This window comes from Aquila chrysaetos, chromosome 16, assembly GCF_900496995.4.
Source record: "Aquila chrysaetos chrysaetos chromosome 16, bAquChr1.4, whole genome shotgun sequence".
NCBI classification, from domain to species: domain Eukaryota; kingdom Metazoa; phylum Chordata; class Aves; order Accipitriformes; family Accipitridae; genus Aquila; species Aquila chrysaetos.
The window spans coordinates 26298433-26312884 of NC_044019.1; the positions used below are offsets into that span (position 1 = coordinate 26298433).

The window sequence follows — 14452 nt, forward strand, 5'->3', positions numbered from 1 at the left end:
TGCAGTCATGTTTGCTTTCTGGCCATCCTGGTAGTGCTCTGTTGGTGTGCCCTTCGTAAACAGCTCCCACGCATGCTTCCAGGTGGGATGTGTTTTGTCGCTGTGTAAACAGACCTATAAAGCATTTAAGGCTTGATTTGGGAAAATAGCTCAGATTTTGCTGGTATTTGCCACAGAAGAGCCCTTCTGTCTCGGTGTGTTCTTCAGTGAAATTGAACGTTGCGTGAACAGGATTTGAATATTGGCTCTTTTTCTGTAGGCTGCCTACAAGGGCAGCAGTAGAAATATGATCTTGAATAGTATGGAGTGTCCCACAAATAGGCTGATTGTGCCATTTGTTGGGGGAAGCTTCACTGCTGAAGGTGCTGTTATGATCAGAGTCAGTTTGGTGGAAAGTAAGATAAAAAGGATACAACGCTACCTTGACAGGCCCTAGGCAAACGCCTTTAAGACAACCTTTTCAGTTCTCTGATTTACCTTCTCTCCTGTCACTGTTCTCATTTCCTTCCTTCACGTTCCACGGTTTTACCTGTCGTTCTTTAGTGACTTTTTTCCCCAGCTGTCTTGAAGGTCTTAATGGGTACCGTGGGCTTGGTCCGGCGGCTCAGTTTCGTAGTTTGGTGCTCCTGGCGTAAGTGATGAAAGGAGACCTCCTGTGCAGTCAGCCACCTATGCTTCCTCTGTACTTGTAAGTCTCATCTGTCGTGTGAGCCTTGATGGGGTTACTTTGCCTGCAGCTTGGATGGCTATATCCTTTGGAGGAAATCCTGGTTGTGTTCCCTGACCCCTACCAGCTAGAAGTGTAATAGCAGAGTTTGGCCAATTTTTTTTCTGTCAAATAGTAAGCTACTCAACACAGTTATTTTGTGATGTGATTGTCTCCAATTTTATAAAACAGTGGTGCTTCACCATGCTTGGGGGGAGTGGGATGGGTAATCTATCCAGTGTCCTCTGCACAAAAAGCAGTTGATTTTGAAGTGTTCCTCAAGAACTTGATGTCCTTTCAAGACATCCTTGTACATCCTAATTTTTTTAATTTTTTTTTTTTTTTTTTTTTTTTTTAAAAACTTGTGGTAGCTAGAATTTACACATAACCTTATACAGTAGAAAGAAATACTCTGGCTTTGAATTACAAAGGAAGATTCTAACAGTCTGAATTGAAAGTGAATAGAACAAGGAAAAGACTTTCTCAAAATTGTTACTATTTTTAAAAAAAATGAAAAAAGCCACAGCACAATATTTTGACTCTTTACACAGAAGTAAGCAAGGCTGTGCATGGCCCAGCATATACTTTCCTTAGTACGTTGCCACTATCCATGTGTCCTGGTTCTCCTGCTCGTCTGCTGATGTTTGTGCCTTGAAGTGAGGTTTCGTTTGGGTTTGTTTCTTTTTTTCTTTTTTTGAAGGATGTAGCTGGTGCTTACCTTGGTATAGTTGTAATTCTGTGGTGCTTGATGATATGGCCTTAGAATAATCAATTAGAAAAATGTCTTGAAGTTATGACAGGAAGGTTTTGTCTGTTCTTTTCCTCAGAACTTAGTGCCATGGGGAAAACTCCTCACAGGAGTCGAGTATTAATAATGGAAATGTATTGTTCGAAGCATCTTATTTCAGCTCTCTTGTCTTAGAGAGGTAAGTTCAGTCCTCCTTCATTTTTACGCAAAAGTGCAATGAAGACTTTGTATTTTTTTCTGTTTGTTTACTGCTAGAAGAGGACTTGTTCATGGCTGTAGGATGAATAGGATGAGCAGAATTTGAGAACAGCTTATCTGTTCCCTGTTCCAAATTGAAAGTCGGCTTGACTTAGTTTTCCTAATACATCTGGATGCATATATTGGGGCAGGATATTTTACTGCTTTGCTTTTTTATTTTTTAAGAAGCGATGTCAACTCTTTTCCTAGCTCCCCCCATATCTGTCTTTTAAGAAAATCTCAGACCCCAGCATCTTTCTATGGGATTTTTTTTCCTGAGTTATTGATAATACGCTTACACAGTAATTCCATTTTAAAGTAGTCTTTTAGTCTAGGAATTTCCTTGTCTGATTTGCCTCAGACTTTCCAGAAAAATTCTACCTTGGCATAAAGTTTACACCTGCAAAAGTTCAAGGAAATCGATTTAGCTTTCACTAAATGAGGAAGGGGTTCTGCCAAAATTGAGTTTATGATGAAAGGCTAGTTTAAGCATGGATAGACTAGTTTCTTCATAATTATTAGCTAATATTAGTGTATAATCAGTCTCATAAAGAAAAAATATGACTAAATGGATTTTATATTGCTTATAAAAATGAATTTTTGTTTCTTCTTTGAGTACTCAAGGAAGAATGCTTACTACTAAACCATTGCTTTTAATTTTGTGAGCCGCCTCTTGTGTGCAAATTGCCTGTACATCTTGAACAAAATCATGTAAGAGATGAACAAAGAATGAGGGGAAAAATTATAAATGGATCCATGTGACTGCCTCTTCTCCAGACAATTTTTTTTTTTTTTTCTCTCACTTAAGAAGGTTAGAGGGGAGGCAGGGCCATGCAGTGTTTGTTAAAGCTGATGGAATATCTTTCTCCCTCAGGGTATTTCTTTAATCAATGTTTCTTTATACCATTAGGTCATCTCCTCTTTTTTTTTTTTTTTTTTTTTTTTTTTTTTTTTTTTCCTGAAGAAGCCTTGTTTTGTACTTTTCATGCACCCTGATGTTTATTCTCAGAATTATGGCCTGATCACTTCCTCTCTTTTCCTCAAAATCTCTGTCTTTTTATCTATTTTAAGTGCTGGAGCACAAAGATAACCCCATCATAGTTCTCTCATTTTCCCCAGCAGTTCCCCCCCTTCCCTCCCCGCAATGCAAAAATGAAAGGTCTCATGGTCTTACAGATTTTCTTTATGCTTATTTTGGCCTATTTGCAACCCAAATACATCATCACGCTATAAGACGGCTCTCTAAGGCTCTTGGATCAATTAAAGGTAGCCCTATTCATTGCCAGTACAAACCTTTGCCTATTAACTCTTTCAAAGGGCATTTGTCATCGCAAAAAGCTGTGAATGCCGTCTGGGTTCATTGATTAAAAAAAGGTATTGTTTTAAGGCTGCTGAATATCTTAATTAGTTGTAATCAGAGGGTAGCTTGTGTCTGTAAAGTGATACAGTTACCTTTCACCTACTTGCTTTATTTTCTGTGTTTTTAAAAGAAAAAAATCTCAAATGTAATTCAAGCATACTGTTTTTCGGGTACAAGAGGAGCGCACTTGCTGATTAAACTATAATTTATGACATTGTTTTGTAAAGCCAGATATTTAATGTGGTAACCCAGAATATGTCTCATTGGCCTATGATCAGCCAAGAGCGAGTAAGTGGAGCGGCGCTGCTCACTGCCAGCGATCATCCTCCTTTCTTCACTCAGAAATCCAGTGTCTGTATTCGGGAAATGTAGAAATCCACCCCAACTCTGCAAGCACTTGCACGTGTGCTTGGCTTGAGCACATGAATTGTCCATTAATGTGATACAGCACTGTTTGTCGGATCAAGGTAGAACAGGGTAACGTTTTTTTAGACCAGTAGTTCATTTGCCACAATTGTTGTCTCTAATGATTTGAAGCTATTTATGAATGTGTACCAAAGCTCTGGCAAACTGTTTTAGCTGGAAAAATGTCTTTTCTGCTGTCCCCTGAATCAAAACATTTCTTCCAGTAGTTAATAATACAAATCTGTTTCCTATTTAGAGAGACCCTTTCGAAAATTAAAATCAACACTTCTCCTTGGGCTTCATGAAAAGTTTTGTTTGTCCTTGTTGCTTTCTTGGTTTATTTTCTAGAGAAAACAACATAGTTTATATTTCTCCTAAAATACGTTGCTCAAATCAAATGGTTATTTATGTGCCTCTAATGGAGGCATCGGGGTGTAGACAGAACCCTTCCATTCACATGTCTCAATGGTGTAGCAACGGCTTGCATCATTTGACCCTCACCCTCTGGAGATGCATTTCCAGAGAAGGTGATTTGGGGTTATATGCTTTTCTTTCCGTATTTGTGCAAATATCTTCTTACAGGGAGGAAAAAACACTTGACAAAAAAAAAAAAAATCCTACGCTAAGTCACAGTTGGTATAAACGTGTGCTTTTGCGCTTGAATAAGATATTAGATACAGTGATAATAGTAAATAGCATTTAATTTGTTTCATTATGGGAAGGGGGGGGGACACAAATGGTGTCTTACAGGGAGTGCCCCTCATGTGGGACAAAAAAAGTCTGTAGAAAATACCTAACATGCTAACCAGGTATATGAAATAGCTGGTGTAGTTTGGTCATCTGGGAAGCAGGGCAGTGCCATGTCTTGGAACGACCAGACAAATGAATCCCCAACACTCACACTCAACTTGTGGTTTGCTTGATGAATTTTGTTACAGGAAATCCATGCATGTACATGCACGGATTCTCAAGGTAATATGGCAGAGTCACGTAAATGCAAGCGGTACTGTATTCAGTCTCTTATTTTCCAGTGAATAAGTATACTAGACAATGTATGGCTTGAAGTTAGAATATGTTTATGATTTATCTATTTCTTTCAGAAGCCAAGTTTCCTCGCAGTACGATTCTGCTATACATGCCTAGATTCTGCATGAAGTACTTCTTGTGAGTACATTATCTCCTTTTTTTAATTTTTTTTTTATTTTTACAAAAATGCTTCAAAAATTCTAGTTTTGTCTTCAACTGACTGTATAGATAAGAGCCTATTATCATCTCTATTTCATAGATGAGGAAAACCAGTCTGATAACGATTAAAATCCCAATTCAAGGAAATGCATAAACTTAAGCACATATTTTAATGTTCCTGTGATTTTGGCATAAACTATTCTGAAAAGTTTCTCTGGGACGTTGTCAGAGGCAAAAATAGAATATGCATTTGCGTTGCAGACAGTACCTCAGCCACAGTATTCCTCACTGCAGTGTGTGGACATAAGAATTTTTCTTTTTATACTTGATAAAAAATGTGATGCATGGCATGGTGATACAATAGAGATTTATTTTCGTAGTTGGTTATTTAATTCGGTGGTTTATATCCTATTGTATTGAAGCTCATTTTGGTGTGGAGATCAATGCAGTTCTAACCTTTTTCTTCAGCTTTGTAGACTTTCACAGAAGTGTGTAGTGTCTTTTCTTTGGTCAGGTGCCTTGGAAATAAATTTGGGGAAATAAATACGCACATTTCTACTGTAGCTGTGCTGTGCATATGTATTTATATATAATGGTATTGTGTGTCTTGCTCTATATAACATTTTTAGGTGTCTGTACAAGTAGGAGATTTATGAAGTGTGACTCATTTTTCCTTCTCCACACTGTTCCAGTGGAAGAGCTCAGACTGCGATGAGAAAAACTAGTACACGTTATTAAGAATTCCGATAAAGTAGGCTGAATAAATTTGTTTTCTTTGTGAGCCTTAATCCTGTGTTGTATTGGCTTCTTGGACATGGCTAATTTATTTGGAATTCCATTCTGTTCCCGACAGCATTCCTGATTAGCAGTTTGATCACCCGGAGCAAAGTTACATACCAGCTTTCAACTCTTGTAATCTAGCAGTGTAATTTTTTCAAATGGACTCTTTTCTTTCCTTCTTTGCCCCAGCTCCCCTTCTTTTTGTGTGCAAAGAGACTTTAAAAATAAGCAGGATAACCTGTTAGTAGAATGAAAAACTTGTTCAAAACACAATATAGTTTTCTGAATGCCTGACTTGGGTCTGGCCACAAAGCCTCTGTTGCAAAGTTCAGACTGGAATATGGAAACTTCCAAAAACATAGTCAGATTGGCCTGTTTATTGTAAATCTAGTGTTGTGTGGCTATTGAAAATGAGACTTAAGAAAGCAAACGATTAATGAGACAAAGCCAAAGCATAAAGCCTAAGTCATGCAATCCCACACCATTATTATTATTTTTTAAATTTACTATGATAATGGTAGATCTGATAATACATTATTACTCACATGGTTTTAAATAAGCTTAAGAAGTTTTTTCTAGTTACGCATGTATTTAATAAGAACCTTGCTGAATGCAATCCTATTTTTGATTATCTATCTTCAAAGTTTCCAAAACCCTGTTAATTTCCAAGTAAACCTTTATAAGAAATATTTCAAATATAGCTTTCAGATAATGTAATTTCATTTTTAAACAGAAAAATAAGGTTCGGAGCTGTGTCAGTGCAGCACGTGAAATGTTTACCTTCCATCACTTATAAAGGGTAACAGGTTTTTTTCAGTAATTGCATTTTATGGGTGGTGCGATATCATCTTCAAGTTCTTTCCATGGTCTGTTGTTTGCCAAAGCATGTTTTGCCTATGGTAAGTTTTAGAAACTTTACCCTTAGCTACTAAATAGAAGTCAAAGTAAAGTTTGTCACATGCTGGACCTTGTATGGAAATTGCAGTTGCGTCATTGCTTCTATCAATACTGGCTTATGCTGTCAAAACAAATGACAACTAGGAAACCCAAATTTATTTGTAAACCAGAGGCAGGTTTTGATCTGCTCTCTTTTTGATAGAACACAGGAGGAGCATCATCTGAGTGAAACTAGAGGAAACGTAGCATGTAGCAGCCCCCTTCCCTAAGTGCTTAATCTGCCGAAGACATGTGGTTACAGACGAGAGGGAACTGGGTTTTCTATCCTGTGACATTTCTTAAGGTCCCACTCTGGTTTTGTACAGAGTGAGAAGGAAGCAAGGTTTTTAAGTCATGAGAGACTCGGGAATAGCCCAAAGATAGGTGGCCACAGCACTCGTCTAAAGACTCAAACTGTGGTTTTATGCATGAAAGCTTTGACTGTATAATGTTTTGAAGAGCTTGATCTGTCTTTCTGTTTTGTTCTGATCTTGAATTTTATGGATCTGAAAAGCAGCTCTTGACAAATATTTCATCAGAGCTGGAGCATGTTTTGCCAGATTTCTGGTTTTGAAAAACTGGTATTTCAATTGAAACACTATTTTGTCAAAAATAATAATAATAAAAATCTCTACTAGATTGATGTGAATTCAGTGAGAAAAAAAAAAAAATCCACTGGTGCCACTGATGAAAGGAGAGCACTGAGAAAGGATGGTTTAGGGCTAGATCCATTATGTCTGATTGAATTCAGCAATAATTCCTTAATTTCCCCAACAAAAATCCAGAGGTTCTTTCCAACCAAAAAATTACGCATCTAACTGAGTGTGAAGACTTAGCAGATAGTGTAGGGCCTCTGACCACTTAAAGAGGGAAATGGACGTAATAATTGCTTGATAACAAGCTATTCGGAACTTTGTAACATAAATTCTAAATGTTTATACTAGGCTTTTTTCGTTTGACTAAATATTTTTGTATTTTTATGTTTGTTCACCTTTAGGTGGATGTTTTGGTTATTACTTACCTTTTAATTAATTCATGTGATTAAATATCATGGCATATATGTGGTCTATTCTGCTACTTCTAGATCATGTTCTGATCACACTCCTGGTAAGAAATTCCTATAAATGAAAGGGAAGTGAGATGTCTACTGCTGAGCATTGCAGCATGCAGCAGCATATGAAGGTGATAATGGAGTGACAGCTCCGTAACTGCAAAGGTCTCATCAAGTCTTTTTTAAATACAGACCTCTTCAGGTAATCACTTTTAAGACTGATTTATAAGTTTTTGTTTCATTTTCTCCTAGTCCTTTTCCCTCATTTTTATTACTGTTTTTCCTATGATCTGTGCGTGTTTTTTGCTTTTAAATCTTACTTTTGACAGTGAGGCCTTTGAGGACGAGCTAGAGTTTTACAAACGCTTCTGGTTTTATGGACAGTGAAGTTATTCTTAAGAGAAGAAATATGTAATAAATGAAGTATCTTATTTCTGTCCTTGTTTTTCTTGATCATGGAAATGGGCATATTGAACTGACTGTAGTGGGAGGAGCATGTTTGCTGGGGATTTTCCAGTAGAAAACCAGTGGGGCAGGTGTTTGCTTTCCTTTGACTCAATGCAACATTGAATGATCTTGATATGTGCATGTTATCACAAGTTATTTGAAGCAGGAATTGACTTTGAATGTCAGATTTTGTCCTCTAAAGCTATGAATACCTTGATCTGGCTTTTTAAGTGGTATTTTGTTTTCAGTGTGATGTAGAACGCTTGTTCAGGAGATTTCACGTGTGTAAACTGGAGCAAGGTGCCTTTTTGACTCTGATAACTATAGAAGGCACCTGATTCTGAGACATAAGTGCTGGTCTTGAATTTTTCTTTTTTTCTTAACAGTGAACTGGGAACTTCTTGTTAGCCATGCCGACACCTGCAACTCTGCCGTTTTCTTTTGTAGATATCCTGCCTTTTGAATGTGTGGTAAATACAGTAAGTAAAATATCCTATTTTTTTAATGCTAATTTATGTATGTTTGGGGACATGTTTCAAACTGGTAACAGTGGATGTTTTATGATTATTGTTGTATTGTCTGTTTTGTTGCTTGTAAATTCACTTGATATTTTAAAATTTTAGGAATGTAGTGATATTTTAGGAGGTAGACTGCTTCATAATTGGAACTGAAAAATTACATGTGAAATCTGTTGCCTTACATTTTAAAGGTCAACAAGAATGCATAATACATACTTTTTTTGTTTGTTTGCTGAACTACCCTTCAATGGGCACTGATTACCACGACAATTAATTATGTGATAATTTAAAAGCAAAATATAGAATTTGTATTGGAAATAGTTTCAAATTAGAGGATTTTAATAAATATTTATAGCAGAAGAGGGTAATAATGTTATGTGATGAAAACATATGTTAGTAATAAAATATCATCTGTCAGGAATACTGTCCTATCATGCCATTGTTCTCTAGAGAGATGATTATTTGAAAAATGATTTTAACAAAATAACCTATGAACAGAGAGGATGCTTTTATATGTGATACAGCATACATTTTTCGAAAAGGCAAATCATTAAAAATGGTGCCAGGCATTAGGAATATCTGTCGTGTGAAAAAGTATATTTGGGAAAATCCAAAAATAATTATCTGTTTGTAGACTTTACCTAGTACTTTTCCTCACTCAGTCTCAAAATAGTTTACAAAGGAGGGAAGAACAGCTATCCGTGCTAAACTGTGTTTTCTAAAATCTAGCCGCACAATGTTTTCATCTGGCACCTAGATTCGCCTTGCTTATGCTGTGCCATTAATTTTCTGTGGGAGGAAATCTGTCCTAAGAAGTGTAATCTAAGCAGCAAAGCGCTATCCTTCCATCTTCAGCAACTGAAACGCAGTAAGCCTTTGTGTGAATAAATGTAGTACCTGTGAAGAGTGCCAAGTTGACAGCCGTGGCATGTGGAGCCATAGAACTGCTATTGACGAGGCAGCCGTCGTGGAAGCTTACTTGGCTTTATGTCAGCCTGTCCCAGGCAGAGCCCAGCGCCAGGCACGAGGGTTGTGCGGTTTCTGTTCCGGCTTTGACACCTCTCGGGGAATGCCAGAGACGGCATAGCTGAGCACCACTTGTGAGCCCGGGGAGGAGGCACCTGTTCACTTGGCACTGGAATGAACCACCAATTCGTTCCCCATGTGCCCTTAAATACCCACCGGGCTTCTCTCCGCTAACAGATTGAACCGGAGCTGATGGCCAAGGCATAGGATGTGCCGTATTACGTGACAGTCCCGTTAGCTAATATTGAAATCGGTAAAACCCTGCTGGTGGTTTTCAGCAATCCTGCTAGAGTATGGACAGCAGGATTGCACCAGGGTGAAGGAAGATGGTTGTCACAGAAGATACAATTTCAGGTATAGCAATTGCATCCATCCGGAGGAGTCAGATATACAGATACGTGCTTTTCTGAAAAAAGGCAGGTATCATTGCCTCAACCAATAAATTACTTTACAGCTACAAAATGAGCCAGTTGCCCAAGTGAGTATGTAACGTAGAGCCCCTGGCTGTGGGCTTACAGTGGTTGCATTGTAGCAGATAGAGCCACTGAACAATTTGTCCAACTGTTTTTCCTGCTTAAATCCCTTTCAGATGAGACGATGATTTCCTTTCTTCTCATCTGTGTGGATGTAGGTCTCTTAAAAAAACAGGTTAGAGAAACAGCTGTCAGGAATGGCATAGTTAATCTTGCTTTAGGGCAAGCTGATAGATCTTTTGGGTCCCTTTCATCCTTTTTCCTATAAATGGAGGTGGCCCTAGTAACATATATATGTATATATATTTGTTCTCTCCAGCCTGCTGCATTTTTTCAGTAAAATCTTTGCTAGTTGAAAGGAGTAGTCCCTTTAAACTCAGCATCTTTTGAAGTCTGTAGGTAGAAAAGGACATTCATTGTTTCGTGCACCTCCACAAAGATTCCTTCTTAATCCTGATTGTGTGTACTCATCCCTTGGTTGAGCCTTCCTGTGTAGAGGAATTTGAGTTGATTCACATTCCTTCATAAATGCACATAGGGTAATACATCAGACTTTCTTTCCTTTTAAACAATCTGATCAGTCCTGACACTTTCCAATTCCATTAAAAAAATCCCTGTAGTAGTTAAGAGCACCTATTAGTGTGAACAAACTCCTGAAACCTCTTAACGTATTTGCTTTGCCATGCCATTTAACTGTTTACAAAGCCTGGAGCTTTCCTTCTGATACACAGTCAATAAAAGGGAACAGACTGGGGTTTTTTTTAATTGTAATGTAAATGTATTTGTGTTGTCCTTGTAGAAGGCAACGTGTTGACTCTCGTGAGGATACCCCAGTCAGGAAAAATTTTACCAGAAAATGGTACTGTAAGAGAATACTGACACTCAATATTTTGGTAAGCCATTTGGTTTAATGCAGAGTTTTGAAAATCAGGGAAGCAGTCCTGACACTGTGCTATTGCTTGGACCTTGTCCGAGTCATTTCACTTACTGCTGATCCTTCACATTTTTGCCCTCACAACTCTACTTGTCCAGGTCCAGTTGCTGAAGTCCAGGCCCAGGCAAAGCATTACTTGAACATCTAGAAAATTTTCTTGTTTTCTTCTTGAACTGGGTTCTAGAGTTTGTACTTGTTCTAATGGGGACTTGGCATCAACAGGGACCTCAAGGTATTACTGTACCTATTCCCTGATTTTAAAGGAAAAAGAATGTAAAATCCACAGAGCTTTACGTCTCTGAATCAGGCTTTAATTTCTTTTTAGATGGAAAGTGTGGTTTCTGGGGAAAGGAGCTTGCTGGTTGAGTAAGTTCAAAAAGATCTTAGCCGTTCCAGTAATTACTCATTTCATCAATCCATCTATATTTAAAGTGAGCTAAACTGAGTTCTTTCCTATAATGTAAAGCAGCATTATTTGAAGTAGACATTTGGAGAGCCAAATAAGGAAATAGAACATAATCTTAGAGGAGTTTCTTTCCCTTTTAGTTCGTATAGCTCAGAGACTTGCTGTAACAAGAGCCCTTCTTTCTATGAAACCTGTTTAACATATTCGACTAAACAAACTATCTCCTAAAGAAAGTAGGAGCATTTTTTTGTGTGTGCCTTGCTCTAGCATTGGCTCTTGAGGACATTTCTGCATTTGTCGACGTACTAAATGAGCGATGCATTTTGGACAGCTTCTGTGTTCTAATTTGTTTTGTTGTGCTTTTTTTCTCCCCCGCTCCCTCCCTTCTTCCCCTTTTAATTTGTCTAGGAAAAAAAAAGCTCCTCCAATGTTGTTTCCTGCAAAGACCATTCTTAAGAGCTCGTTGGACAGCGCAGGGCTCTTGAAGTGATAGCTAATTGGTGAAAGAAAGGCCCTGATTGTCTTGAGGGAGCTGGAAAGTGCTGCGTGTGCTGCTGAAAGGGACTAGGGAGAAGGTGCCTGGTTTCGCTGAGCAGCTGCTGCTGGAGATGTTTGGAGATTACATCAGCATTGGAAAAAAGGGGCAAAAAAAAAAAAAAAAAAGGCCCAACTTCACAGAGACGGAGTTTATGGAGTTTTTTCCCCCTTCCAAAGGTCTTCTGACAATACTGTCATTGTCAATATAAGAGTTGTTAATTCTTTATGAATAGCACATGGGGCCTCTTGACTAAATAGTACGTTACATGTCCCAAATCTGTCAGCTGGACTCTTCTCTCACATGCTAGTGAGATCACTTTGATTGGAATGTTACAGGAATTGCTGGGCTGGCCACGCAGAACTGAATACTGCATTATATAATTAGATCTCCCAGAGTATTTTTTTCGCATTACCTCATTATTCTAGCTTAAATATGGAATCAGTCCTTTTGATGATTTTACTGGTTGTAATTATATTAATACGATTCATTTTGTGGTCCTGTCTTAGTGCTTATATAGATTATAAACTGTCCCGAAGGTTTCCTGACACAAGAAAAGAGGACTAAGAAACTTCAAAAGGCTCGTTCAGATTTGAATTGACAATGGTGAGAACCGGATAAGGTAAATGGAGCTAGAGCAGGTTTTACCTTGGGATTTGATGAGAGAGAAATGACCTGTTGAGACTGCAACTGAGTGAAGATTCTTCAGAAAGCCTCATGCTGACAGAGGGGAAAAAAAGAAAACTGATTGAGTCAGATGACTTCCTATCAAACTCGGGCATGAATTTATTGTTGGAAACAGACTTGTGGACTTTTGCCAATTAAATGATCTGGACAAGCTGGAAGGAATTCTATTGCTGGTCAGTCCAAGTCTGCCAGTGGCCCAGTCTTGATACGTGAAATGTGATGGCGTGCTGCCTGCTGGACTAACTGCTGGTCTGTACGTTAAGATGTCAGCTGCACAGCCTGCCTGGATGCAACAACTGACAGCGCCTGAACGAAGCTGAAGATTACTGGCCAAGCTCAGCGTCCACGTGCCGTGCTGTGGACTTGCAGGAGTGGATTTTTACCTGATTGGCTGATTTGTTACCAAATTCCTCGTGGTTCTTCCTGGTCAGTTGGATCAGGCACCGACTGAATGTTTTTAACTGACCATAACCTGCTGAATATTCACATTTCTTAGCAAGCCTTATATCTGAGTACCAGAATAAACTGGAAGAGTCTGTTCCGTGAAAAACAGATCTGTGCCGCAGAGATTGTCTGACAGACTCTAGCTGTGCTTCAGCAGCAATGAGGGGTGGGGGCATGTGACAGCACGGCATGCAGTGAGTTTTGACTCCAAAGCCCTGCAAGGTACCTTCGTTTCTAGCCTTTAATAAGGAGCTTACTAGGACACCAAAGGATTAGACTACTTGCTACTACACAATCCTTAGTGACTTTAGGATTTTTTTGGTTAACTCGTCTTGCAAAATGAAATAAGTAATTCGAAGTGAAGTGTCTGCTTTCAAATGGACATTATACTAAGTCAAACATCCAAAAATCTTACTGCCTATACAACTCAATTTAGCATCTGTTTTTAAAAACTGAATTTTTCTACAGTAAAAGTAGGAAAATTGTATTGCCTTGCCTGGGAAATGCAGCGTCCTTGGCCCAGTCACCTTTTAAAAAAAGAAAAAAAGGGTCCTTTTTGCATTGATAACTTTCTGCGTTGTGTAAAAGTGAAGGCTGCCACTTTATAAACTGGCTTCTATATCTCTTGGTAGCTCACATGATGATATCAGAGTTCAGCCTAGGTAAAAACCTACAGCATTCCCATAAAGAGTTTCTGGCCCATTCATGACTCTCACACTCCTACCGGCTTGTCTCTGTAGTAACTGTTAATCAGCCTTTATCACTTTGTCTTTTGAAGCCTCCTAAAATTCAGACATGAGGGCTGGTATGTTTATGCTGTGGAACAGGGTAAATGTCAGGTCAATTGATTTCAGCCTCAGATTTTATTTATGGTGGATGACCAATCTACAAAACAGCCTGCAATGCCTGAAGATGCACGTCACTGACTTGAAATCTACCCAGACGACAATAAATTAAATGTAGATGTAACTAACCCCCTTGTCCATTTCTGTGGTTCTTAATTTTAATGATGATTCAATCCTTTTTTTTGTCTCCCAACACCAGCAGAACACAAAGGGAAAGTAAAGTGTTGTCTAATTGATGTGCAGACATACCTCTAATAGCAAGTAATGGAAAAATAGGCACAGTGATCCATGTTTCTTCTTTTGGTTAATCATCGCTACTCTTAGCTGTTGTATGCAAAACAAAGCTTGTAGATAAATTGATAGTGACTTTAAGAAACAAGTCTTTTAATCCTTTATTGTATTTTCATATTGTATTTGACAGTGTCATATTCATATTAATTGTTTAAAAATGTGGATGTAATGAGAAATGGTACAGGTGAAGTTTGGGTTAATGCCTTTAACATTTGGTAATACATGGAACTGACACTGGTATGGAATTCACAGCTTTGATTCCTTTGTCCCTGCAGAGCAGCATCTTAAGTTTTCTATGTAAATCAGCGAGTGTGCTCTTATTATGGGCCATAATCTTACACAGGCCAAATTTTCGTTGCCTTCTGCGGCACAGTCGGTGGGGAATCATCAGAATGTTGTCATGCCTGAGATGTCATAAACTTTCCACTTACTGACTGT

General features: G+C 38.4%; 1 protein-coding gene across 1 annotated transcript; it reads left to right on the plus strand.

Moving 5' to 3' along the window:
• The first annotated feature begins 1491 nt into the window (after positions 1-1491).
• On the plus strand, positions 1492-14243 carry SMIM38 (small integral membrane protein 38). Its single transcript, XM_030039211.2, has 5 exons — positions 1492-1632; positions 4557-4620; positions 7442-7610; positions 8242-8334; positions 11621-14243. The coding sequence occupies exon 5, from the start codon at positions 12183-12185 to the stop codon at positions 12312-12314; it is 132 nt and encodes a 43-aa protein (XP_029895071.1). The 5' UTR covers positions 1492-1632; positions 4557-4620; positions 7442-7610; positions 8242-8334; positions 11621-12182; the 3' UTR covers positions 12315-14243.
• Positions 14244-14452: the final 209 nt, after the last annotated feature.